Below are 25,323 nucleotides of genomic sequence, written 5' to 3' on the forward strand. Positions count from 1 at the left end.
AGACGTGCAGGTTTGGTGGATTGGCCATGATAAATTGCCCTTAGTGACCAAAAAGGTTAGGAGGGGTTATTGGGTTACGGGGATAGGGTGGGCGGGCTTAACTGGGTTGGTGCAGACCCGATGGGCCGAATAGCCTCCTTCTTCACTGTATGTTCTATGTACAAGGGCCATTCCAGAGTCTTCTGCGTGAAGCAGAAAGCAATAAGTTATTTCTTGTGGCCTTGCCTGGACTGGACATGGAAACTGAAGTGAAAGCTAGAACATGGCAGCACGGTGGTTAGGACTGCTGCCTCACAGGGTCACGGACCCATTTCAATTCCAACCTTGGGTGGCTGCTTGTACGAAGTTTGTAGGTTCTCCCAGTGTGTGTAGGTTTTCTCTGGGTGCTCCTGTTTCCTCCCAGTCAAAGGTGTGCAGGTTAGGTGCGTTGGCGATGATCAAAGGTTGGGTGCTGTTGCACGGTTGCGTGGGTGGGGTGTGGAGTGGGCCTGGGAGGGGTGCTCTTTCAGGAAGTTGGTGCAGATTTGATGGGCCGATTGGCCTCCTGCAGTGCAGGTATTCTATGACTCTATATTCTTCATGTGCAAAAGAAACCTGCCACCATTAGCACCGCTGCATCCATGGGAATGGCCTGAGCAAGTTTGGCAACATAAGATTTTGCCATACCTTTTGAAAGACAGTCGATGCTCACACCAAGTGTCATTGTGATGAAATGTACCTCATTGGAGAAGACGATTGAGAAGCTTGAAGTGTTCAGTTGTTTTGGAATCTCTGAACAACTGGTAAGTGACAATGGACCTCAAGTTTTCTCACAAGAATGCAAATATTACATAGAATGGATTTTGTGTGCTCAGAACACTTGGAGGCAATAATCAGAGACATGTACTTATAACAGCCCAGCCATTAGCTTTTCAAAGAGCTACTTACCATCCATATTGAAGTTTTGTCTTCGGAATCCATTGTCTATTCAGACTCTCTGACTCCAATAGAGGGGTAGGCATATGAAGAGGCAACTGATGTCCATTCTCCCTCAATGGTTTTGAAGTGGACATGGGCAGTCCCAGGTGTGAGATTGGTATGTTAATGACTCGGTTGGCAGAATGAGCTTTAATCTGTCAGCCCCGTGCTTTCTTGATTACCATTAGGTGTGACATTTGTTCTTCTAACTCCTGTTGGTAGCGTCCAGGGCAAAGGGACAATTCTATGGTCATGCGACTTGTAGCAGCCAACTTTTTGGTTCAGCAGAAAGTCCATTTTGAAAAGAGCAAAAAAAACATTCTAATTCAGTGTTTTGGATTTCTGTTCATGTCAAATCTCTCATAGAATCATAAAATCCCTACCGTGCAGGAGGCCATTCGGCCCATCAAGTCTTCATCGACCCTTGGAAAAAGCACCCTACCTTGGCCCAAGTCCCCCACCCTATCCCCACCTAATCTTTTAGACACTATTTTAATAATTAAGATTCACTGAGAATGTTAGAGAGAACATTCTGCTGCCACGTTAAGCAAATCAAAGTTTATGGGGAAGGGGCAAAACCCACAAAATATTAGCGAGCAGCAAGTCTTTAGGGTGAAGACTCTTTTTTACTACTCAACTATTTCAAGACATTAAGCTCTGGATTTGAAATGCTTGTTTATTAAGGATTGTGACTGTTTTAAATAAATCGATAGCTTGGTACCGCTCACATGGTGTCTGGGGATTTGCTGTTGCACAATGATTGTGTTTTTTGTCTGGCGATGGATAGACATCAGAGTCCTGACTCGCAGGAATCAACAATTGCAGTTGAGAAAAGGTTTGGCATAACTTAGGGTTCAGTGACATTTGGCTCACTGTTGGTATAGTTCATGTTCTTCAGCAGTCAGAATTGCAGTATTCCACAGCGGAGGCCCCCCCCACCGGGTCGGACTCCTCCCCCCCCCCCACCCCACCCCCACCAGGCCGCCCCCGGATGCATCCACGCCAAGGTCCCACCGGCGAAGAGCAGCTGTGAACGGCGCCGACGGAACTCAGTTTTGGCGTGGCCGCTTGGCCCATCCCGGGCCGAGAATCGCTGGGGGTGGGGGGCCCATAGAGCGGCCCTCCGGAGAATCGGCATCGGGGCGCAATTCGCGTCGGTCCCGGCGATTCTCCGGCCCGGGGTGAGAGAATCCTGGCCCAGTTTTACATAATACCAAGTGCCAATCAAACTAGTTTCCCACAGTGTGAAGATAAATCAAAAAAGTGTACTTGAGGAAATGGTGCTGCCTCAAAACCTGTTTGATTGTAGCTATGAAGCAATGTCAAATAAATCCAACAGGAACTATCCAAATTAAACTGCCAAATGCAATCTTACTTTGTTAATCTTACTACAATCCAGCTTTATCTGTTCAAATTACCCTAAACTCCCAGGTCTAACCTGCTGTGACAAGCTGAAATGCAATACTTACCAAAATAAAAGCATCTTTCACACAAAGACACATGAAGTACATGCTTTTAAAAGTTTTTTATTGGCCATATTTTACCTGCTTATCGTTGAGACACAATGTGCTCTCTGACGGCTTTATGTTAAATAGTACACACTGGAATTTCTCCATTTGGATTGAAAACAATAATTTTGTACAACCTCTTAGTTTGCCTTCCAACTGGATTATAATTTCCTGAAATATTTTCTATGGTGTGCATATTTAATTCCACCGCCATCTAAACTTCAATCTTTCAAGTTTCAGATTGTGTTTGCATGGTTTGTTAAAGTGCTGTGAAGTAACAGGTGAAGAAAATTCAACCAGGTTTCAAGTGTAGTATATAATTTCCAACTTCAATACTTCAGTATGTCTAGTTTGGTGTGTGCATACTTAATTTCTCATAAGGCAAATTAAACATAAAATCAGAATAACATGATTCCAAAATGTATATTTACAGACAATAAAAATGATACACAAGCTATTTCAGCCTGAGACATTATAATCTTACAGATACCCACAGGGATAGATCAAAATCGAGCAATGTGCCAGTATTCAATATGCGTCCAAACAAACTGCAAATAAGTCCAGGGCAAGGCATATACAGGATCCTGTTGCGCTTTGTCCTTTCCCACGCCCCTCAGCAAACCCAAAAAAGACTTCACAGAATTCAGTTGAAGTGCATCTTCAGTAATAAGTGCACCAGTTACTGCCATCACTGGGCATCAGGCCCCCTGTGATGAGCAGTATTAAATCCACAAACCACCAGATCCCGAGACCGCCAAGTGTCAGCAGTTTTCCCACTGCAGTGCCAGTGTGCGCCAGGCAAAATCTATCGACACCGAAGCACCCCAGGAAAAAGGAATATAGCAAAGTTGTTACAAAATAGTGTCCCGTGTACCTGCAAAATACATATTTAAGAGGGCTTAGTTATAAAAACAGAACATGTTCAAGATAAGCCATCAGATTGAATTCTTATGAGTCCAGGAAAGATAAATCCTTTTGCAATAAAAACAGAAATTGTGGACTGAGAAAGTTATCCTTTCTTCAGCTCTGTAAAAAGCTAGACATCTAACAAGTGTTAAGTACTGAGGCTGGGGAAGAGGTGTGGGGGCAAACAAAGGAAACACGGCAAAGGTAGATGGTGGAGGGATTAACAAAGATAGGGCTGAACTCCCATGTTCAGTCTGGAAAGCTGTAAAGTACCTAATCGAAGGATGAGATGTCGTTCCTCTAGCTTAACTTGAGCTTCCTTGAGTGTAGGAGACTGAGGATATAGAGATCAGATTAGAGTGATGCAGAGTTATGCAAAGGCACCTATTTGATTTGATCCTCATTTCCAAAATAATGCAACCAACATGCAGATGTGAGTAGCAAGCTGATATCAATTTGAGGCACGGGTAAAGGATTTAAGGAAAATATTGGAATTCAATTCCCAAGGTCTGCTCTACCACAGGGCTTGCTGCTCGAGTGAAGGCCTCAAAAAGCCATTTGGTTCAATGTGATTCACTGAACATGGTACAAACAGATTTTATGCGCCATAATATTTTGAATCTGGTGCAGTTCAGGTAACTCTCCAATTTCTTTTGAAAGCCTTGATTGAATCTGCTACACTCAAGAAGTGCATTCCAGATACTTCCTAACAAAGGTTTTTCTTTGTATCGTTGGTCCTTCTTTTGTCATTCACCTTAAATCTCTGGCTTCTGGTTCTTAATCTATGGAATTCCTTTCCCAGTGAAGCAGTAGAGGCTCCTTCATTAAATGTTTTTAAGATAAAGATATAGTTTTTTGAAGAATGAAGGGATTAAGGGTTATGGTGTTCGGGTCGGAAAGTGGCGCTGAGTCCACAAAAGATCAGCCATGATCTCATTGAATGGTGGAGCAGGCTCAAGGGGCCAGATGGCCTACTCCTGCTCCTAGTTCTTATGTTCTTAACTCTTCAACCAAGACAACAGTTTCTTCTGATCTGCTCTATCAGGATGCCATCATTCTGAACACCTCCATCAAGTCTGCTCCCAGCCCAACAAGAACAAGCCCCAGCCTATCAACATAGCTGAAGGTCCTCAACGTTGGAACAATTTTTATGAATCCTGCCCTTCTCTAATGCCTTCATAATCTTCCAAAAGCATGGTGCACAGAATTGGACACAGTAGTCGAGTTGAGGCTGAACCAGGTTTTATACAGGTTCATCATAATTTCCTTGCTTTCTCACTCCATGCCACTATTTATAAGGATCCCATCTGCCTTTTGAATCACTTTCTCAATCTGTCCTCCAGTTCACAATATTTCCAAGTGTTATGTCATCAGCAAATCTGAAAATGGCACCCTGGAAACCAACTTAATATAAAACAAGAAAATCAGGGGTCCTAATACCGAGCCTTGGGAAATCCCACTACCTCCTCCCCTTCAAATACTTTGTTAACAAGCCTGTATGAAACTTTATCAAATGCCTTTTGGAGGTCCTTGCACATCACATTACGATCATCAATGCTCTTTGGAACCTCATCAAAAGACACTGGTTAATTAGTTAATTTCCCTTAACAAATCTGCGCTCGCTTTCCTGAATTAATCCAAATTTTCCCAAGTGAGTGTCAATTTTGTTCCAAATTACTGTTTCTGAAAGGTTTTCCCATCAGCATGATTACACCGACTGGCTCAGTCTTAGAGGTTTACAGCATGAAAACAGGCCCTTCGGCCCAACTTGTCCACGTCACCAAGTTTTTAACCACTAAGCTAGTCCCAATTGCCTGCATTTGGCCCATATCCCCCTGTACCCATCTTACTCATAGAACTATCTATATACTTTTTAAAAGACAAAATTGTACCTGCCTCTACTAGTGCCTCTGGCAGCTCGTTTCAGACACTCGCCACTGTGTGTGTGAACAAATTGCCTCTTTGGACTCTTTTGTATCTCTCCCCTTAAATCTATGTCCTCTAGTTTTAGACTCCCCTATCTTTGGGAGATGTTGACTATTGACCCTATCTATGTGCCTCATTATTTTATACACCTCTATAAGATCACCCCTAAGCCTCCTACGCTCCAGGGGAAAAAATCTCAGTCTATCCAGCCTCTCCTTATAACTCAAACCACCAAATCCCAGTAGCACTCTAGTAAATCTTTTTTGCACTCTTTCTAGTTAAATAATATCCTTTCTACAATAGGGTGACCAGAACTGCACACAGTATTCCAAGTGTGGCCATAGTAATGTCTTGTACACGTCCCAACTCCTGTAGTCAACGTTCTGACCAAAGAAACCAAGCATGCCGAACATATTCTTCACCACCCATCTTGCAGTTCCTGGGCTTATCTTATACTCTTTCTTCAACAAGGCCACAATGTTTGTAATTCTCCAGTCCTCTGGTACCGTGGATTGAAAGGTTCGGACCGTCGTTTCTGTAATTTTCACCTTTACTTCGACAGTATCATTGGATGATTCACATCTGGGCCTGGTGACTTAAGTACAGCAAGTCTATCTAATGCCTCCTCTCAACTTCTTCTTTTACTGTGGCTAAGAAAGTATCTTCCTTGATGAAGACAAATGCAAAGAAAATTTGAATTTGAGCTGCTACAGCTGACAACACTCCCTGTACTTCATTGTCAAGTCCACAAGAAACACCTCAGGAGTTCCCATGTAGAATATGATGTGCATGCCATGGGTCTGACCTGCCCTGACATGTTTCTATTTCTTAGACTATTAGATTTATAATTTCAATAATGCTCACCAATAAGCTTCTCCTGTGTTAACGTCACTTTATTTTGTAGGGAGGTTAACCAAATGTCTTTATCATAGAATTTACAGTGCAGAAGGAGGCCATTCGGCCCATCGGGTCTGCACCCGCTCTTGGAAAGAGCACCCCACCCAAGGTCCACACCTCCACCCTATCCCCATAACCCAGTAACCCCACCCAACACTAAGGGCAATTTTGGACACTATGGGCAATTTAGCATGGCCAATCCACCTAACCCGCACATCTTTGGACTGTGGGAGGAAACCCACGCACACACGGGGAGGATGTGCAGACTCCGCACAGACAGTGACCCAAGCCGGAATCGAACCTGGGACCCTGGAGCTGTGAAGCATTTGTGCTATCCACAATGCTACCATGCTGCCCCAAACTTAACTAACTAACCTTTACTTAACTATTAACCAAAAGCCTAGGTTTAAATTTAGTAAAAAATTTTCACATCTTCACTTTTACTATCTCATACTTAGTTTTAACTTTATCCTGTAGATCAGCATGATTAATTAAGAACTGACTTCAATTACATGGAAAATTATCAACTTGGCTTTAGTATTTATATTAATTCATCGTTTTGGTCTACTTATCTGAGGAAGGATGTTCTTGCCCTCGAGGCAATGCACAGAAGGTTTACCAGGCTGATTCCTGGGATGGCAGGACTGACAGATGAGGGGAGATTGAGTCGGTTATGATTATATTCGCTGGAGTTCAGACGAATGAGGGGGATCTCACAGAAACCTATAAAATTCTAACAGGGCTAGACAGGGTAGATGCAAGAAGCATGTTCCCAATGGCGGATTTGTCGATAATCATGGGGCCACATTCAGAGGAAATGACGTCGGTCATTTTGGACTGAAATGAAAAGACATTTCTTCCCCAGTGTCTGGTTGGCCTATGGAAGTCGTTACCACAGAAAGCAGTTGACGCCAAAATATTGTATGTTTTCAGCAAGCAGTTAGATATAGCACTTATGGCAAAGGGGATCAAAGGATATGGGGAGGGGGCAGGATCAGGCAATTGAGTTAGATAATCAGTAATGATCAGAATGAACGGCAGAGCAGGCTTGAAGGGCCGAATGGCCTCCTCCTGCTCCTATTTTCTGTTTCTCTGTAAGACAGACTTTAAAAACTCGCAAATATACTTACCCACATGGCTTCTTGTCCTTGACATCACTTTGCGATTTTATTTTTCTCCTCTCCGATTCAATTGCAGATTCAGGGGAAATAGACATGTCAGCTTCTGGACCATGCCATGTCACTCCAATTCCGTTACAGGTTCCTTCGTTACAAGTTCCTTCGTTATGCTCTTCTCTTCTCTCCTTTGCTCCAGTTCATGCCATCCCCCTCCACTATCTCACTGCTTACCGCCCTGCTCTTTGCCACTTCTCTCCTCATCACCCTGCTCCTAGCCTGAACTCTCTGCTCCCGACCCATTCCTGGCTCAAGTTTAACCCACTCCTGGCCAGGTTCACACTGCTCTGCTTGAACAGATCTAAACACCTTCAGGTGAAAGTAGTTTGCAACACATGTATATATGAAAAATTTGCCAATTAGTTTGTCGACATTAACAAAAAGCAGCTTATTTGCTTCTTCCACTAACCAGACTGGCTGGTTTAGCTCAATGGTCTAGACAGCTGGTTTGTGATGCAGAACAAGGCCAGCACCAGCCGTACCCGAACAGGTGCCGGAATGTGGCGACTGGGGGCTTTTCACAGTAACTTCATTGCAGTGTTAATGGAAGCCTACATGTGACAATAATAAAGATTTTTTGTTGTTTTAAATTTATTAAATACAGGTGGTCATTTAGTTCCTCATGACTGCGACAGCACTTTAAAAATTCTATCTGCTAGATCCCACACCTTGTTCCACCATCGCCGTGTAAATTTTCATCTTTCATACACATCCCATTTCCTTTGAATGTTCAAAGTGCACAGATATTTTGACAGTTTAATTGGCTTAGAGTGGGACTTTTGTTAGCTCTTTGAACGAACATAATTACTTCATGTAATATTTTTCCCCAAGCGTAGTCCATAACATTTTCAATTGTTTTGAACCACTTGCATACGAAGTTCATCCGGGAGTGGGTCGGGAATGGAGAGTTAAGGCTGGGAGCAGGGTGATGAGGAGAAGTGGCTGTCACATAAAAAATTAACACTAGGGGGGTCACGTGATGAGAGCACAGGAGCAGCTAAGCGTGGCCAATCCACTTACCCTGCACATCTTTGGGTTGAGGGGCGAGAATGTGCAAACTCCACATGGACAGTGACCCGAGGCTGGGATCGAACCCGGATCCCTCAATGCCCACTAACCACTGCGCCACCATTCTTTTACCTTACTGCACTGCACATCCCACAATTACTTACTTTTGGAATATTTTTCTCGAATTATGTCCTCGGAAGATCCTGGCTACATTTTAGCAATGAGCAGCATTAAATCAAAAAAATCCTTACTTGATTTGGGCGGCCAGAGGTGCCCCAGATTGGAGTGGCGTGTTGGTTGGTGAGCAGGCCTATGCCTCGGCGGTGCAGTCGGCTTCAAAATGATGGCTGCCATTGCAAATAACATTCTGGGCAATGGTCTCAGCTCCCTGATGCAGGTTTCTGGTGCTCACTTTTATGAACTGCAAAATATTGTTGAGTGGTGGAAGCTGAGAAGAGATGCCTGTTATTTGATGGAGCGATCTCCCTGTTGAGGGCTCACCTTCAGTCCTTGGAATCCTGTTACACAATATGTTATTTATCCTGACAGGACTCGGAGAGAAGGGGTCGGACAGGGAGTGTATGTCTGCCCGTTCTCAAGAGTTGACTGCCATGCTTTTGCAAGCTCAATTTCATGGCTGGGCATTTCAGGTTCAACGGCGGAGCACATCATTTCCGATCTTCGGAGCCTGGGGTCATCGGAGACCCCAATCTCTTGTTGTTATGTTGTCTTGACCTCGATGCTTGTCGTGCAAGATTGAAGGTGGCTGGATGCATCAAGCCGTCCCCTCCTGCTGGGGCCTAGGTAATTACTGCCTGAGCGTCGGGACAAAGGTACGGTGGAGGTGCTCCATTCAATTAAACCTTTGAGTCCTAAATGTTGCTCAATGAGCTTATTATCTTCAGTTCATCAATTATTTTGAACTTTATTTCCTCGTCATTATGTTGTTGATTTCATGTTATTGTCTTTTTTCTGATAAGAGTGTACGATATACAAGCTTGGAGGTGAGAGTCGCCTATTTTCTGTTTTGGCATAAAGCATATGATTTGTGACATGTGATTTGTGCATAATTCCTGCCCTTATTTATGTGATGTAATCCTTGCATTTAAAATACCCCTTACCTTAGTTATAGAGATGAGGAGAGCCATGGCATGGTGGTGTGTGGCAAGGTAAAATAAGTCCGCAGATTGAGGAAAGCTCCCAGTTGGAGCAATCTGTATCAGGTTTTTAAATTTTGTATTTTTATTGATTTGAGTTGAGAGAATCCATGCTTATCGCCCATGAAAGTCCGGACAGAGCACGTACCCAAGAGAGGGCTGGGTTCCTTTCTTTGTGGTTGGTGTCTTTGGAGTTGGTGGAGTAGGGAAAAATGTGTGGTGATGCGGGCCTGGGTATCCTTGCTCGATTTGTTGGTAGTGAGAGTCTGTATGCTGTAGATCTGCATTGTTGGAGGCCGTCTTCAGTTTGAGAGTAGGCCAGATGGGGAAATCGGCGCCCTTCTCCAGACCCTTCCCAAGACACCCAATTATGGGTGTCTTGACGATTGTTCTTCTCCTTGGTGATGGGGTCTCCTCGTTTAAGAACAATGTGATTTTTCTAGTGTTGGGGGTGCCTTGGGGGCAGTGTGCATGGATCTGGGCCAATGGTTGGTATTCTGTTGCTCCCTTATATTTGGGATTCTCCTTCTTCTCCGGCGTATCTGGATAGGCTGAGTGAGATTTGAATGAGCAGCATTTTCCCTTGTCTTGTGGTGAGGAGCGTGCACCAGGGGATCATGACTGTGTCCTGGTCTCTTTTATCCTGAGACCCACTGCTCCTGGGGGTTATACTTTTTTATCCTGTCTTGGTTAATGCTTTGGGAGGCGCTGGCCACATTTCCTATAATCTGAACATACTGTCTGAATATTCACTGATCCTCTCTGTATTAATATGTGGAATGATGATCGTTCCGTACGGTGCCAGATTTGGGGTTTTTGTTGTGCCTGGTGTTTATATATAAAATGTCCCTTTAGGACTAGTGTCCTCATGAATTTTTTCTGTCATTTCTTATTTCTGTTATTGTGGGTTAAAGAAGCCATGACTGGCTCCTGCAAGGGTACAGACAAGTCTGATATCAGAGAGAGAGGAGGACGTCTATTTTTTATTGGTGCCTCTGGTGTGACTGGAGTTGAGGGAAATATGATCTGGTGCGCACCAGAACATGGAGAGAAGATCTCATCCTCTATTCTCGTGGTTGTTGCCAGCAATCGCCGCGTGGGAAGGTGTGCACCATTTTGCCATGTTTTCATGGCCTTATCCTCCGCTCCCTGTTCTCTAGTGATGCATACGGAGGCAACAAGTCAAGTGCAGTTTTGTTGCGTTGTTTGTTAAAAAGGAAAAACTTCAATAAAAATATATATTTTATAATTAACACCTATAAATTGCTGATCCAACCCTCCTTTTCGATTTAATGGTGGAAATCGGAAATATTAAATTGCCATTCAAAGCTAACAGATAAAACCGAAGTCAGACAACCAAATTAAATTCTTACTTGATACACGGCACATTTCCTCGGAGGAAAGTGCGTGACCCTGCACACTGGATATCCTTTAATGCAGAACATCGTACTGGTGTGTGCTCCACTTCATTGTAAGCTTGCCCACCAAACTGTTGATCAAAGACAAAGTTAATGAAACCATTTAAACGTCAGGTCCTTCACATCCAGTTAACAGCAAACATAAAATCCCTTAGTGAGATTAGGTCACTGAATCCCTCCAACACCATTCATTAGACAAAACTCTGGTCTCCACAGGATTTTCTAGCATTTTGATACACCATAAACTAAGTCCAAGTTTCTTGGTGTTAGGTGCAGCCTTGCTCACCAAGGTGACATTTTATATTTTAACTTGCTCGCCTCCAACTGAATTGTGTAGTTTTGTGACATCCCAAATAAATTCAATTATTTATTGCATCACAAGTTCCTTAGATTCAGCTTTGAAGTTCAAACTGGGGCTACAGAGAGACTGTCTAATTTCAAGATCATAGAATCATGGATGTCTGATTACTAATCCCTCTAAGCATTGAAAGCACTGAAACTGCATCATTGCTGTAAATTAAATGGAGCGTTTCTAATCAGGAATAAAAATGGAAAATGGTAGAAACTTGCAGTGGGGACTAAGTTGGTAACTTTAGAGACATCAAAATTTCAGGTATAACCCTTCTGAATGTGAAAATTGTTTGATGGTTTTACTCATAAACATAGAGTGGGACACTTTACAATAAAAGTTGTAGACAGAAAATTATATTTTCCTTACTTTTACACAACCATATCCTTGCTCTTGGGAGGCAGTCACATTTCCAAGAAGGTCCACCGGGTCATCACACTGAACAAATTCATCTGGCCTGCAACAAACACAAAATAAAATATATAAAGATGATTATTATTATAAATTAAGTCCAATGTAACATTTATAATATAATCGTTTAACAAACCAAATTCACAAAGATTATGATTCCTGTTTGAAGTAAAAGCAGTCTAAGATAACCGAAGTTCATGTTTGGAGAAGGGAGGGATAAACAGGGCCCCATTATGTGTCTCAGGATGGGGAACAAAAGACGTCAGCAAATGTTTTGGGTTGAGGTTCACAATGAGAATTGAGAACAGAAGATTTTGTCCTCTGCTTGGAAAATAAAGCGCTTAAAGCCATTCAGGGATAGATAGACAAATCAAAAGCCATAACATCACACTTGGATCAATTTTTATAGAGACAAAATTCAAAAAATAGAAATTTTGTTAAACTTTAGTTATATTTCACTGGGGTACTATTTACCATTTTAGTCTCCAGAGGAGAGATAGAAACATGTGCTAATATAATTTACAAGGTCAATACCAAAGCTAAAATGTTATGGCTCTCAGGGAAGATCAAACAGGTTGGTGCTTAGGGCAGCACAGTGGTTAGCATTGCTTTCTCACAGCACCGAGCAACTGGTTTCAATCCTGACCCCAAGTCACTGTCCGTGTGCAGTTTGCATATTCTCCCAGTGTCTGCACCACAACCCAAAGATGTGCAGGGTAGGTGAATGGGTCACGCTAAATTGTCCCTTAATTTGAAAAAAAATTGGGTACTCTAAATATATATATATATTAAAAAAAGGTTGGTGCTCTTCTTCAAAAGGTAAAAATTAGTTTTTTCAGATTGAGGTGGAAGGGGGAAATACAAAGGGCTCTACAGCGTAGATGCAAAGGTGATGTTTTGAGTTATGGGGTGGGGGGAAAATAAGTGGGTGTCCCGACGGTGCACACCGCCGGTCAGGTGAATGGGCGGTAAGGTGCAGATTGTCATGCAGCCACTCACACCTGTCAGAGGACGGCCTTTTTTTTGGTCCCTCAGTCTGCATCTGGGTTTGAATTCCATATTTTATTCACAGGCTGAGTAGAAACATGAATTGCCGGTTAGATTTTATGAAATGAAAATAGCTCGTCACAAGTAGGCTTAAAATGAAGTTACTGTGAAAAGCCCCCCTATTGATGACAACGAGGAACATTCTCAGTCTCAGGATGTCCTGAGGAGGAAGGTAGATAGGTCATGAGGGAAAGGATTGCAGGAAATTGGTGGCGTCTAAATATAAATACAGATTGTTGTTCAGATCGTTGGGCCGCAAACAACACAGAGGGAAGAGATGGCGAGGGACTTACAAAAAGCTACAGAGCACCAACGGGGAAAGCGAGTCGCGGTACTCGAGCTGCTCCGTCTCCTCCACCTCGGGTGCCGCCTCCCGGTCCACTTGCTGATGCGAGCCGTTCGCCGTCAGGTTCTGCGACAACGAGCCGGCCGCCAGACACTGCAACAACACGGCGGCAGCCAGCAGCACCAGCTGGCCGCCCAGAAGCAGGTGACCGGGCGACACGGCCCACATCGTTGCGCGCTGTCGGCTCCCCTCAGGCCCGGCCTGCCTGCCAACGGACAACAGCCACAGCCGCCATTCCCGCCACAACGCCGATTAATTGACGTGCGTCTTTGTCCAATCAGGCGGCCCGCATTCCTGACCACGTGGGTGCGTCATGCCGCCTGGCAGGCGGAACCAGTGATTGCCGTTTTTCTCTATCCAATCAGGTGGCTGTTTCCCCCGCCCCACCCACGGCCGAATGATTGACGTTTGGTCCCATCCAATCAGATAGCTGTTCTCTCCGTCCCACCCACAGCCGAATGAATGTTCAACCTTATCCAATCAGGTAGCTGTTCTCTCCGTCCCACCCACAGTCCAATGATTGACGTTCAACTTTATCCAATCAGGTAGCTGTTCCCTCCGTCCCACCCACACCAAGGCAGGACGACTAACTTTCCTGGCTTGACACAATTCACACCTCTTTCACCTGGGGTTACCCCGGGCGCGATTCTCCACTCCCACGCCGGTTGGGAGAATCGCCTGGGACGCCAAAATTTCCGGGGACGCTGATCCGCCACCCTCCCAAGCGGCGGGAACGGCCCGGTCAAGTTTCGCAGGCCGGAGACACCGAAAATGGCGATTCTCCGGCACCCCCGCTATTCTGAGGCCCGGATGGGCCGAGCGGCCAGGCCAAAACGGCGGGTTCCCCCGGCGCCGTCCACACCTGGTCGCTGCCGTCGGGAACAGCGCGGGAACGCTGGGGGGGGTGGCCTGCGGGTGGGCGAGGGGGGATCCTGCACGGGCTTTACCTGAAATGTGGGGTGGCCCGCGATCGGTGCCCACCGTACGTCGGGCCGTCCTCTCTGAAGGAGGACCTCCTTCCATCCGCGGCCCCGCAAGTCCGTCCCCCATCATCTTGCAGGGCGGGAGAGGACGGCAACCATGCATGCACAGTTTGCCGCCGGCCAACCCACGCATGCGCGGATGACGCCTGTTATGCGGCACCGGCCGCGTTATCTATGCAGCGCCGCTTTTACGCGGGCAACAAGGCCTGGCGCGTGTAGATGACGCAGACCCGATCCAGGCCCATTGTCAGGGCCTGAATCGGTCGGGACCGGGGCCGTTCCGCGCCATCATGAACGTCGACGGCGTTCACAATGGCGCGGCCACTTCGGCGTGGGAGTGGAGAATCGCACCCCCCATTTCTGGATCTGTAAAGATTTAATCACCTGCTAATGCTCGCATTCTAAGCATTGTCTTGCATCTTTGAATTTGTCTATATATATGTTTCTGGAACAGACCTCTTCATTCACCTGAGGAAGGAGCAGCTCTCCGAAAGCTAGTGTTTGAAACAAACCTGTTGGACTTTAACCTGATGTTGTAAGACTTCTTACTCTATTCAATCAGGTAACGGTGTTCTCCTTTTTCTCGACCCACACAAGGCAGACCAATGATTGACGTCCACAGTTGGCCAATAGTCTCGGTGTCCTACCCACGTGGTCGGAGCTCGCCTCCAAGCCAATGGCTGGGTCAAAAGCGAGTCAGTGCTCGAGGTTTTACAGCATGCACAGAGGCCCTTCAGCCCATCTTGTCCAGGCCGGCTGTCAAGCGCCTATTTACTCTCATGCTGGAGCTCTCGCCCAACAGCACTGTGGGAGCAACTACACGTCATGAATTTGCAGCAGTTCTAAATAAATAAATCTAAATAATCTTCATTATTGACACAAGTCGGCTTACATTAACAGTACAATGAAGATACTGTGAAAATCCGCTAGTCCGCCACACACACACCATAACCTTCTCAAGGGCACTAAGGGATGAGGAGTAATGGCTGACAGTGATGGAACGGCAACATAGTTTCAAGTCATTATGGTGTGTGAGGGGAATTTGCAGTTCTACCCTTGTCCTAGGTTGTAGAGGTCGTGGGTTTGTAAGGTCTGTTGAAGAAGCATTGTGAATTGCTGCCGTACACCTTGTAGATGCGCACACTGCTGCTGCTGCTGGGCATTGGCGGCGGATGAATTGTATGTTTGAGGTGCTGGATGAGCTGTTCTGTCCTGTATGGTGTTGAACTTCTTGAGCGTTGTTGAGCTATGTCCTGGTGGCCCATCCCACTCGGGTGTGGCTAGTTCTTCATTGCCTCGCATGTTCGCCTCATCTCAATTGTCCTCTCCAGACTTTTACTGGTTCTGCCGTCTTTTCGGCTCCTCAGGTTGTTGCCTGGCATTACTCATTCGTTGTGATGGTGTTGCGGGGAGGGGAGGGTTTTTTTGCCTGGGTTTAGCGGTCTATTTTTGGACTGAGTGCCGAATTTAAGATTTCCAGGAGGAGAGCCACCTTTCATGCATCCGCTCAGCACATCCCTGTCACCGGACATCCAGGACCAATCATTCTTATCAGGCATAAATAAAAATCAGAGGGCGGCATGTGGCGTAGTGGATAGCACTGGGACTGCAGCGCTGAGGGCCCGGGTTCGAATCCCGGCTCTGGGTCACTGCCGTGTGGAGTTTGCACATAATGATTATAATAACCGCTTTTTGTCACAAGTAGGCTTCAATGAAGTTACTGTGAAAAGCCCCTAGTCGTCACATTCCAGCGCCTGTTCGGGGAGGCCAGTACAGAAATTGAACCCGCGCTGCCGGCCTTGTTCTGCATTACAGGCCAGCTGTTTAGCCCACTGTGCTAAACCAGCCCTGCAGAGCCTTCCTGCATTACTTCAGTAACTACCCTCCTCTCTCTTGTTGAAGATGATCATTACCTGGCACTTGTGTGGCACAAATGTTACTTGCCACTTGTCAGACTAAGTCTGAATATTGTCCCCAGGTCTTGCTGTATTTGGACATGGACTCCTTCAGTTTCCGAGGAGTCATGAATGATGCTCAACATCCCCACTTCTGACCTTAGGTGGAAGGAAGATCATTGATGAAGCAGCTGAAGATGGTTGGGCCTGAGAAATCACTGCAGTGATGTCTTGGAACTGAGATGATTGACCAACAAATACAACCATCTTCCTTCATGCTCGGTATTACTCCAACCAGCATAGAGTTCCCCCCACATTTCCCATTGACTCCAGTTTTGCTCGGGCTCTTTGGCACGGGTCCAATTCCCGCCAGTTGAGAATTCTGAATTCTTCCTCGATGTACCCGAACTGGCACCGGCATGTGATGACTAGAGGCTTTTCACAGTAACTTAATTGCAGTGTTAATGTGACAATAAAAAGATTATTATTATTAATGTCAAGGGCAGTCACTCTCACCTCACGTCTTGAGTTCAGCTCATAGATCATAGAATTTTCAGTGCAGAAGTAGGCCAGTCAGCCCATTGAGTCTGCACCGGCCCCTGGAAAGAGCACTCCACTTAAGCCCACACCTCCATCTATCCCCATAATCCCACCTAATCTTTTTGGACACTAAGGGACAATTTATCATGGCCAATCCACCTAACCTGCACATCTTTGGACTGTGGGAAGAAACCGGAGCACCCGGAGGAAACCCACGCAGACACGGGGAGAACATGCAGACTCCGCACAGACAGTCACCCAAGCCGTGAATCGAACCTGAGACCCTGGAGCTGTGAAGCAACTGTGCTAACCACTGTGCTACTGTGCTGCCCATTGTCCATGTTTGAACCTAAGCTGCAATGAGGTCAAGAGCTGAGTGGCCCTGGCCGAGCCTAAACTGAGCGTTAGAGAGCAGGTTATTGAGGAGAAAGTGCCTCCTGATTGCATCATTGATGTCTCTTTCGATTAGTTGACTGATGATCAAGAATAAGATGATGAGGCGATAAATGGCCAGGCTGGACTTTTGTCTGATTGAATATAGCTGGTCAATTCTCCGCATTGTCAGATAGATGTCAGTGTTGTGGTTGTCCTGTAACAACTTGGCTCAGGCCATGATAAGTTCTGCAGCACAAGTCTTCAGTACTATTGTCAGGGCCCATAGCCTTTGAAGTGTCCAGCACCTTCAGCTATTTCATGGCCATTTCATATATTACATGGATTGAATCGAATTGGCTGAAGACTGGCATGTGTGATGTTGAGGACCTCAAGAGGAGGCCAAAATGTATCATACACTCAACACTTCTGGTTGACAATTGTTACAACCTTATCCTTTGCAAGTGATGTGCTGGGCTCCCCTATTATTGGGATGGGGATATTTGTGGAGCCTCATCCTCCAGTTAGTGGTTTCATTGTGCACTACATTCACAACTGGATGCGGCAGAATTGCAGAGCTTAAGTCTAATTCATTGGTTGTGTAATCGCTGCATACGTTGTTTGGCATGCAAGTAGCCCTGTGTTGTAGCTTCCCCAGGATGACACCTTTTTTGGTATGGTGAAAAATGGTGGGATTGGATATGTCCTGCTTTTGTTAACAAGACATACGAGGTGAATTTTTTCAGTCCTTTGGGTTGATGGCAGTGTTGCAGCTGAAATAGCTTGGCCAGAGGTTCTGAATAAAAATAAAGCTTGCAATTACCTGGCAGGCCCATCAACATCTGAACAAGATAATACATGAACATTTCTCATTGAGATTCTTTGTCGGAACAAAGACAAAAGAGGCAAACATCAGCATAAGGCTCTCCAAAACATGAAGGTGGGGAGAAGGGGCAATAAACAAATCACTGTTCACAAATGACGTGAGATTTTCCGCTCTGCGACTAAATGTGGAGGTAGGCTCCCACGGGCTGGTGGGGTGGATTGCTGTGCCAGACTGTCCACTTTTTATTTCATTGGGTGGAATTTTCCACTCAGTGCACAGACTGTTGGCTGAGATAAGAAAACTGCATGCAGCTCTCCAGATACACAATTAGGTTTTCTCTCCAGATAATCCTGAAAACCGTGCACACAAAAACTGGAGGCATGACAGCACATTTACAAAGGGGGTCGGATCTTGATGAATCCAGCCAGGCGCTATCTACCTCTGTTAAGACACTGTCAGGATACCTCCATTGAGAAAACAGCGATTTGTGTAAATCTTGAAACTGTCAGCTGCAATGTGTAGCGTTATTTGCAGCATTTTGCTTCTGTAATTTAGCTGTGGCCCCTTTATAGTTGGATCCTTCTGACCTTTGCACATTTCTATGAGAGGGACAAATGGTCCTTTATACTCAACCTACATTTGGGCCCAAGCCCCAGCGATTCTCTTAATAATGCATAACCTGAGTTAAGGTGCCCAAATCCTACAATCGGCATTTGAGCCTCACATGTCTGAGGAGCCTTGTTCTTCATATCTTGAAGCGGAAATTATCAGGGCTCCCTTCAATTGTCTAAAATGTGCACTACTTTACTCCAACCTCTCAGACCCTTCCCCTGGTGATTTTTTTCCAAGGTTATTTTTCAATTTTGTCTTTACATCAGCTGTTGAAATAATACTGCCCTGCTTTTACTATGAGATGAAGTTCCAACACCCCAAGACCCTCCTATTGTCCTAGAAGAAGATTGCATGCAAAGTTCCCTCCCTTCAATTACCCTCCTGCCTCCTCCTTTAACCTTGGACTCCTCCCCATCTTGAAGCCTTATGCACAGCAACCTATCAATACCCACAAGCAACACCCCCCCCCCCACCCCCCTATCCCCCCCTCCCCTCCACCAAGACTTTTGAGTCTTACTTACCAGTTCCCCATTGACATGCTGCAGTTACCTCCCTTAAATGTGACTGTGCTAACTGTGCCCATACCAAGCACCAACCCCCAGGATCAAAATGTGTAAGGGACTGATTGACCACACTGTGCTGTGGGTGATCAGCACAGCACAGATAACCCCTCCCTCTCCGTGGAGTGGGACCAAGACGTGCTTGGCAAGCATAGCCTTAGCATGGTGTGTACTACCCCAGGACTGCTTTTGCTTTCAGGCCGTGACAACATGGTGTGCACTGTCCCAGGACCGCCTCAGACTTATCCCCCCTTTAATCACCCCTCCTGCACTGCCCATCCCACCCACCCGCCCAACCAGGCTTGTGTCTCTGTCCATCCCTTCCTTCTCTCACCCCACTCCAGTCATGTGTTTCCATCCAGCCCTCCTCTTGCATCTCTCCATTTATGGCCCTCAGCCAAACATGTGACTTCCAACCTTTCCCGAACCTGAAGTTCATGATACTATTCCAATAAAGTCCTTCTGCATTATTTCCCGACATAAATGCAAGTTCTCATCCAGTGTTGAAGAGGCACGAGCGAGGATTACATCCTCATGAACCTGCTCCTGGGTTTGCCATCAGCAGGTCCACACAGTGGGAAATTAGCGAGGTGGGGGGGTCCTCTGGCCTGATTGTCTGCCCCTCTTCCACGGCTACATTCATGGCTGTGTTCTCACTATTCAATATTAGGACTCTAGGATCAGACAGGTTTAACACACACAAAAATGAACTAAAGTGTCACAGTATCGGTTAGCATTGGAAATGAGAATTTCAAACATTCAACAGGAAACGCCTCAGTTATCATATGAGATTAGTTTACGTATCAAAAAACATGGTCCAGTGTTAATTTTTCATCATATTTTTATCTGTAAGGGAAACGGCAACCACATATTGCTATTTGTACTCACATACATGAATATTCTCATATTAAGTCTTCTAAATGCTTAAATTCTTATTTTAGAAACAACGTCAGAACAAAACATTCCAAGCACACTTCATAAATATAGTTTTCTTATTTTTGTAGGTGCTTCAACCTCTGTCCACAAGATTCCATCGCTCCTCAATTAAGGTAAAAATAATTTTTATTGTTGCCACAAGTAGGCTGACATTGACACTGCAATGAAGTTACTGCGAAAATCCCCTAGTCGCCACATTCCGGCACCTGTTCAGGTACACGGAGGGAGAATTCAGAGGGCGCGATTCTCCACTCCCACGTCGGTTGGGAGAATCACCTGAGCTGCCAAAATTTCCGGGGACGCCGGTCTGACGCCCTCCCGCGATTCTCCCAAGCGGCGGGAACGGCCCGGTCGAGTTTCGCGGGCCGCAGGCCAGAGAATCGGCGGAGGCACCCAAAATGGCGATTCTCCGGCACCCCCGCTATTCTGAGGCCCGGATGGGCCGAGCGGCCAGGCCAAAATGGCGGGTTCCCCCGGCGCCATCCACACCTGGTCGCTGCAGTCGTGGGCGGTGCGTGAACGCTGGGGGGGGCGGCCTGAGGGGGGGGGGCGAGGGGGGGATCCTGCACCGGGCTTCACCTGGAATGTGGGGTGGCCCGCGATCGGTGCCCACCGATCGTCGGGCCGTCCTCTCTGAAGGAGGACCCCCTTCCTTCCCCGGCCCCGCAAGATCTGTCCCCCATCTTCTTGCAGGGCGGATTTAGAGAGGACGACAACCACGCCCGTTATGAGGCGCCGGCCGCGTCATCTATGCGGCACCGCTTTTACGCGGGCGACAAGGCCTGGCGCGTGTCGATGACGCGGCCCCGATCCTGGCCCATTGTCAGGGCCTGAATCGGTCGGGACCGGGGCCGTTCCGCGCCGTCGTGAACCTCGAAGGCGTTCACGACGGCGCGGCCACTTCGGCGTGGGAGTGGAGAATCCCACCCAGAATGTCCAATCACCGGGAATCAACCTGGAACGCTGGCCCTGTGAAGCAACAGTGTTACCGTGGTCTCGATTCACACAAGTTTCACCCTTTATCAAGATGCCTGGGAAGCAAACATCCTTCCATTTAATAACCTTCAGTTTTATGTTCAATATGTCAAATGTTCGAGTTCGTCAATTCAATTGTCCAATAAGCTATTAAAACTCTTTGGCCCCGGAAGTTGCTATTTCCTCCACTTTGTGTTTTCTCTGATCCATTGAATTTCAATTCTGTGCTGCAAACCTCTCTGGTCAGAGGGGAACCTTCGCACGCTTCAGTAAATGTGACGTTTCTGAGCTGGAACAAAGTGGGTGTGCCCTGGAATTGTGTGTGTCATTGAAGTGTGCGCTGTTGAAGGTTGGGAATCACTGCATTCCAGTAAAGCCCGATCGGAGAGAGTGCTGTGCGTTCCGCCAACGACCGAGAGCAGGGGGCGCAGTTTCATCAGATTTTTGGGGGGAGTGAGCGCATGCGTTGGTTGAGCAGCCTTCCGGGATTATGAATGGATGATCAGAGCGGAGCCGCAGCACGGGAACACTCCTTGAAAAGTCCATTTTTTGACTGTGTGCATGTTCTGTTTAGACTGCAGGATAAACCCGATAGCAGCTTTAAATCCCTCGCCTTGCTTTTAACTGCAGTTCAGGGGGAGATGTATTGCTCATTGGCCTATTGAAGCAAAAAACAACGCCTGGGCTTCCTCACCATTGCTGATAACACTGGCTGGGGTTTGGACGGATTGAAGTTAGAACATGGCTGGAAGTTTAAAGAAATATTCCGCTGCCTTTGTGTTCACTTTCCCTGCACTCCTCTGCCTGGCGATAGCGAAGATAGGTGAGTTCCTGGGAAAATAAGCAAGCTGAGCAGCCTCCGGAAATAGCATCGCTCTCCCTCGGGGTTTGCTGAAGCATTATCTCAGGGTGTTTTTTTTATCAACAGGGCGGCTGTCAATTTCCCCATAACGTTATTTTAGTTCCCACTGGAGTCATTTCAAGTGGCGATTATAGCAATACTTAGCTGGAGTTAAAACATTCTAGCTTTTGTGGGGAGTGGGGACGGAAACATTTTTTGCAGTGGTTCAGTTGTGCTTTATTTCAGGCTGACCTTAATCCTCTCTGGCTGGGCCGATCATTGGAGCAGCTTTTGTAGGAAGTGAACTCAGTTGATGGAGGCTACATTGGCTCTCCCCGACTTGCCGTGTGAGCTGCAAATTCGCGCTGCAATGAAACGAGAAACCTCTACTCCTGCACCTTTTAATGACCAAGGTGGAACTCTGTGGATCGCTCTTGAGCTGCAAGCAGTTGATTCATGTGGGCAGAAGATGCCCCAAACTAGCATTCGAAGGGGAAACAACGATATTCCACATTTCTCAGTTAACCTTTGTTAACATGGCCTGACTGACCTGGTGGCAGTTCAAATCAAAGTGCTGATTTCCACTCTCGTGGTTTTAATTCTTCGACATGATGACTCATTGGTGTAGTCCGTTTTTGCAGAAATGGCCCCCAGTACATGCCATTAAATCGATCCATATTGGCTGCTTGTAGGATAACATTGATCCTGTGTACACCTCTCGTCTCCCATTAACTGATCCCATATTCTTGTTTGAATGAGGAAATGGGAGCTGGAAACACAAGGGAAACTAGAGCAGGATTTGGAACATAAATTTAAAAAAAATAATTATATCTGAAAAGGATTGTGGATGCAACTGTTTAAAACATAAGTTGAGATTGTTTTGATTTAATCAAGAAAGGTGAAAGTTGGGTTCTCCCATTTTCCTTTTAATTCAAAGGAGATGAAACAAAATCAAGTGTGATTCATTTAAGTTGAAAGAAAGTTCCCAGATTCTTAAAATGCTGTGGACCTGACCGTGAGCTTTTAAAGGCAGTTATCCTTTTCAGTGTCCTGGCTGTATTTTAAGGGTGTGGCTGTCATCACCAAAAATTCATTGTCCAACGATGTGTGTAATAAGACTGTTTTCTTTTTAAAAAAAAAAAGTCTTGATTGGACCTAGAATAGAATACAATTGGACGTGTCGAATTACAGGGCTTATGCAAGGAAATTATAAACTCTGCTTAAACGTGAGTTTTGGCAGACTTTTGTTTAATAGAGAGAATGTGTTGGTTTATCTAAAGGTTAAGTTTTGTCCACTTGAAAATTACAATTTGTTGAAGTTAGTTTTTGTTTTCAGAGTGGAATATTTGCCAGGAAAATCCTCTGCATAAATAAAAATGAGCCAGTGAATGCGAGCATATGCCAATATTCTGCTGAATATTTTGATTTAATATTTTTGACAAGGGTGAACTGTTTGAAGTGTGGGTATTATATCAGTATTTATATTGGGCAGATGGAAAGAAAGGAATGGAGAAAAACCCCTCAAGCCTGGTCTGTAATCTTACTAGATTAAGGCTCATCCATTCCTCACTCAAGTCAACCCACCTTTGATCCACATCCTGAGTCATTCGTGAGATAGCCTCTGGGCAAGACTGCGGCAGATTCTCATTCTGTAACAAATGTAAACACAAAAATCAATTTGTTGTGTGAGATAGAGATACATTTATTTTACTGGTGTAATTGACTACACTCCAAAAGTTATTTGGTTATGTTTGGGAAGCCTTGAGCACAGGAAAGGTTTTCCTATCTGTTGCTTCATTCTTCATTCCTATGCCAAGTTTTGAGGTAATATTTTGTTAATATTCTTGATTGAATATGGTGGCGCAGTAGTTAGCACTGCTGCCTCATGGCGCCAAGGACCCGGGTTCAATCCCGGCCCTGGGTCACTGTCCGTGTGGAGTTTGCACCTACTCCGTGTGTCTGCGTAGGTCTCACCCCCAAACCCAAAGACGTGCAGGGTAAGTTGATTGGCCACGCTAAATGCCCTTCATTTAAAAAAAATGTGTATATATAGTCTTGGTTTAGCCAAGACCAGATTATCTGACCAAGGAATACTGCATGAAAACTTCTTGTATGACCGTGTTTATATGTAATAAGTAAAGCAAATGTCGGGTGGCGTCAGCCCAGTTGGCTGGATTGTTGGTTTGTGATGCACGTGTTCAATTCCAGGTTATCCATGAAGGCTCTTCCTTCTCAACCTTACCCTCGCCTGAAGTGTGGTGACCATCAAGTTCAATCATCGCCAGTCAGCTCCGTCTCTCACAAAAGGGGAGAGCAGCCGATGGTCTTCTGGTTCGATGTCGACTTTCACTTTCATACATAGACAGAAATTATCCGCTTGCAAGTCAATTCATGTAGAAGCATGATGTTCCTGCTTTTGTAAATTTTTATTTCTTGAAAATATAAAGGTCAAAACTAAATGGCAACTGCTTCTTTGGTTGAGATTTTGGTGCAGTGTGCATTGGAGACCCTTGTTTGCATCATGGTCCATGCTAGCATTGGCAGCATTCAGGCCGAATCAAGTCTGATTATTTTTCTCACTGATTTTCAGGAGGTAGAGGAGGTAGCAATGACATGTATGCCGGGGAGAAATGCACTGTAATGCATCACAGTTTTGAAATGATCATTCAAAATATTGATATTTGCAAATTCATTTTGACAATGGAGAAAGTTCGATAAAATTAATACTCACTTGGAAGGGGTTAATAAAGGATAGCCAGTGTAGATTTGTTAAAGATAAACAATGTCTGACTAATATTACGATTCCAGGCCAGACCCCAACAATAGCTAGGATACTGGAGCGAAACCCCAATATTATAGTTATTTTTTAAGTCTGTGTGGACAGAATGATTCGCTCCAGGAATGATTGCATGAAGAAATAGGGACTTGGTATTATTATTATTATTTTTTAAAAATAAATTTAGTGTACCCATTTCATTTTTTTCCAATTAAGGGGCAATTTAACATGTTCAACCCACCTAGCCTGCACATCTTTGGGTTGTGGGGGCGAAAGCCACACAAACACTGGGAGAATGTGCAAACTCCGCATGGACAGTGACCCAGAGCCGGGATCGAACCTGGGACCTCGGCGCCATGAGGCAACAGGGCTAACCCACTGCGCCACAGTGCTGCCCAGGGATTTGGTATTATTAAAATAAAAACTTTTATTATGGTTAACTTTTTTAATTTCACACCCGAAAAAAAAACAGCTTACAATTAAGCTTTAAAAGCTGCTACTCAATTTCCCATTAAACAACATGAAGAGGAACGTACAGTTCTCAGTCTATCTGACTGTGGGAGAATTGTGGACTCGGCATCAGGCAGATCAGAATTCAACTCCTTGAACCAAAACTTCCTCCAAAAAACTGTCTCCTGACATTCCTTGGCTCCACCCAGCAATGACCTTCTCTCCCCAAGCTGAAAAACAAATGATCTCTGCAGGCTGCAAAGCACATTAACTCTCCAGGGACTTTCCTAGTCAAACCACAATCTCTTACTCTAGCCTGAAAAACACAGTCCTTTGTCAATTTTCACCTCTGGCTGCTAAAAGAACCCACACCCTGCAAAATATATATTTTAAACGAACATGACCACTGCACGCAAACACACTCTAATGCCAGGCGTTTAACCCTTAAATTG

At 45.5% G+C, this 25,323-nt stretch overlaps 2 protein-coding genes across 4 annotated transcripts in view; one reads left to right on the forward strand and one right to left on the reverse strand.

The window, feature by feature from the left end:
• Nucleotides 1-2,467: 2,467 nt before the first annotated feature.
• On the reverse strand, nucleotides 2,468-13,362 carry LOC140396920 (TM2 domain-containing protein 2-like). The gene is made up of 4 exons (XM_072485850.1): nucleotides 13,053-13,362; nucleotides 11,671-11,758; nucleotides 10,908-11,023; nucleotides 2,468-3,339 (listed from the first exon to the last, which is right to left on the reverse strand). Exons 1-4 carry the CDS (start codon nucleotides 13,271-13,273, stop codon nucleotides 3,126-3,128), a joined length of 639 nt encoding a protein of 212 aa, XP_072341951.1. The 5' UTR covers nucleotides 13,274-13,362; the 3' UTR covers nucleotides 2,468-3,125.
• A 7,847-nt stretch (nucleotides 13,363-21,209) lies between these two features.
• The window catches only part of LOC140396921 (disintegrin and metalloproteinase domain-containing protein 9-like), a 166,284-nt gene continuing 162,170 nt past the window's right edge, over nucleotides 21,210-25,323 (forward strand). Inside the window, exon 1 of one of the 3 annotated variants that reach the window (XM_072485853.1) lies at nucleotides 21,210-21,627. In XM_072485853.1, the coding sequence (XP_072341954.1) occupies nucleotides 21,546-21,627 (82 nt within the window). In that variant the 5' untranslated portion in view covers nucleotides 21,210-21,545. The remainder of the gene's footprint in view (nucleotides 21,628-25,323) is intronic. The other 2 variants (XM_072485851.1, XM_072485852.1) reach the window with 2 other exon arrangements.

This window comes from Scyliorhinus torazame, chromosome 20 (assembly GCF_047496885.1).
Source record: "Scyliorhinus torazame isolate Kashiwa2021f chromosome 20, sScyTor2.1, whole genome shotgun sequence".
NCBI classification, from domain to species: Eukaryota; Metazoa; Chordata; class Chondrichthyes; order Carcharhiniformes; family Scyliorhinidae; genus Scyliorhinus; species Scyliorhinus torazame.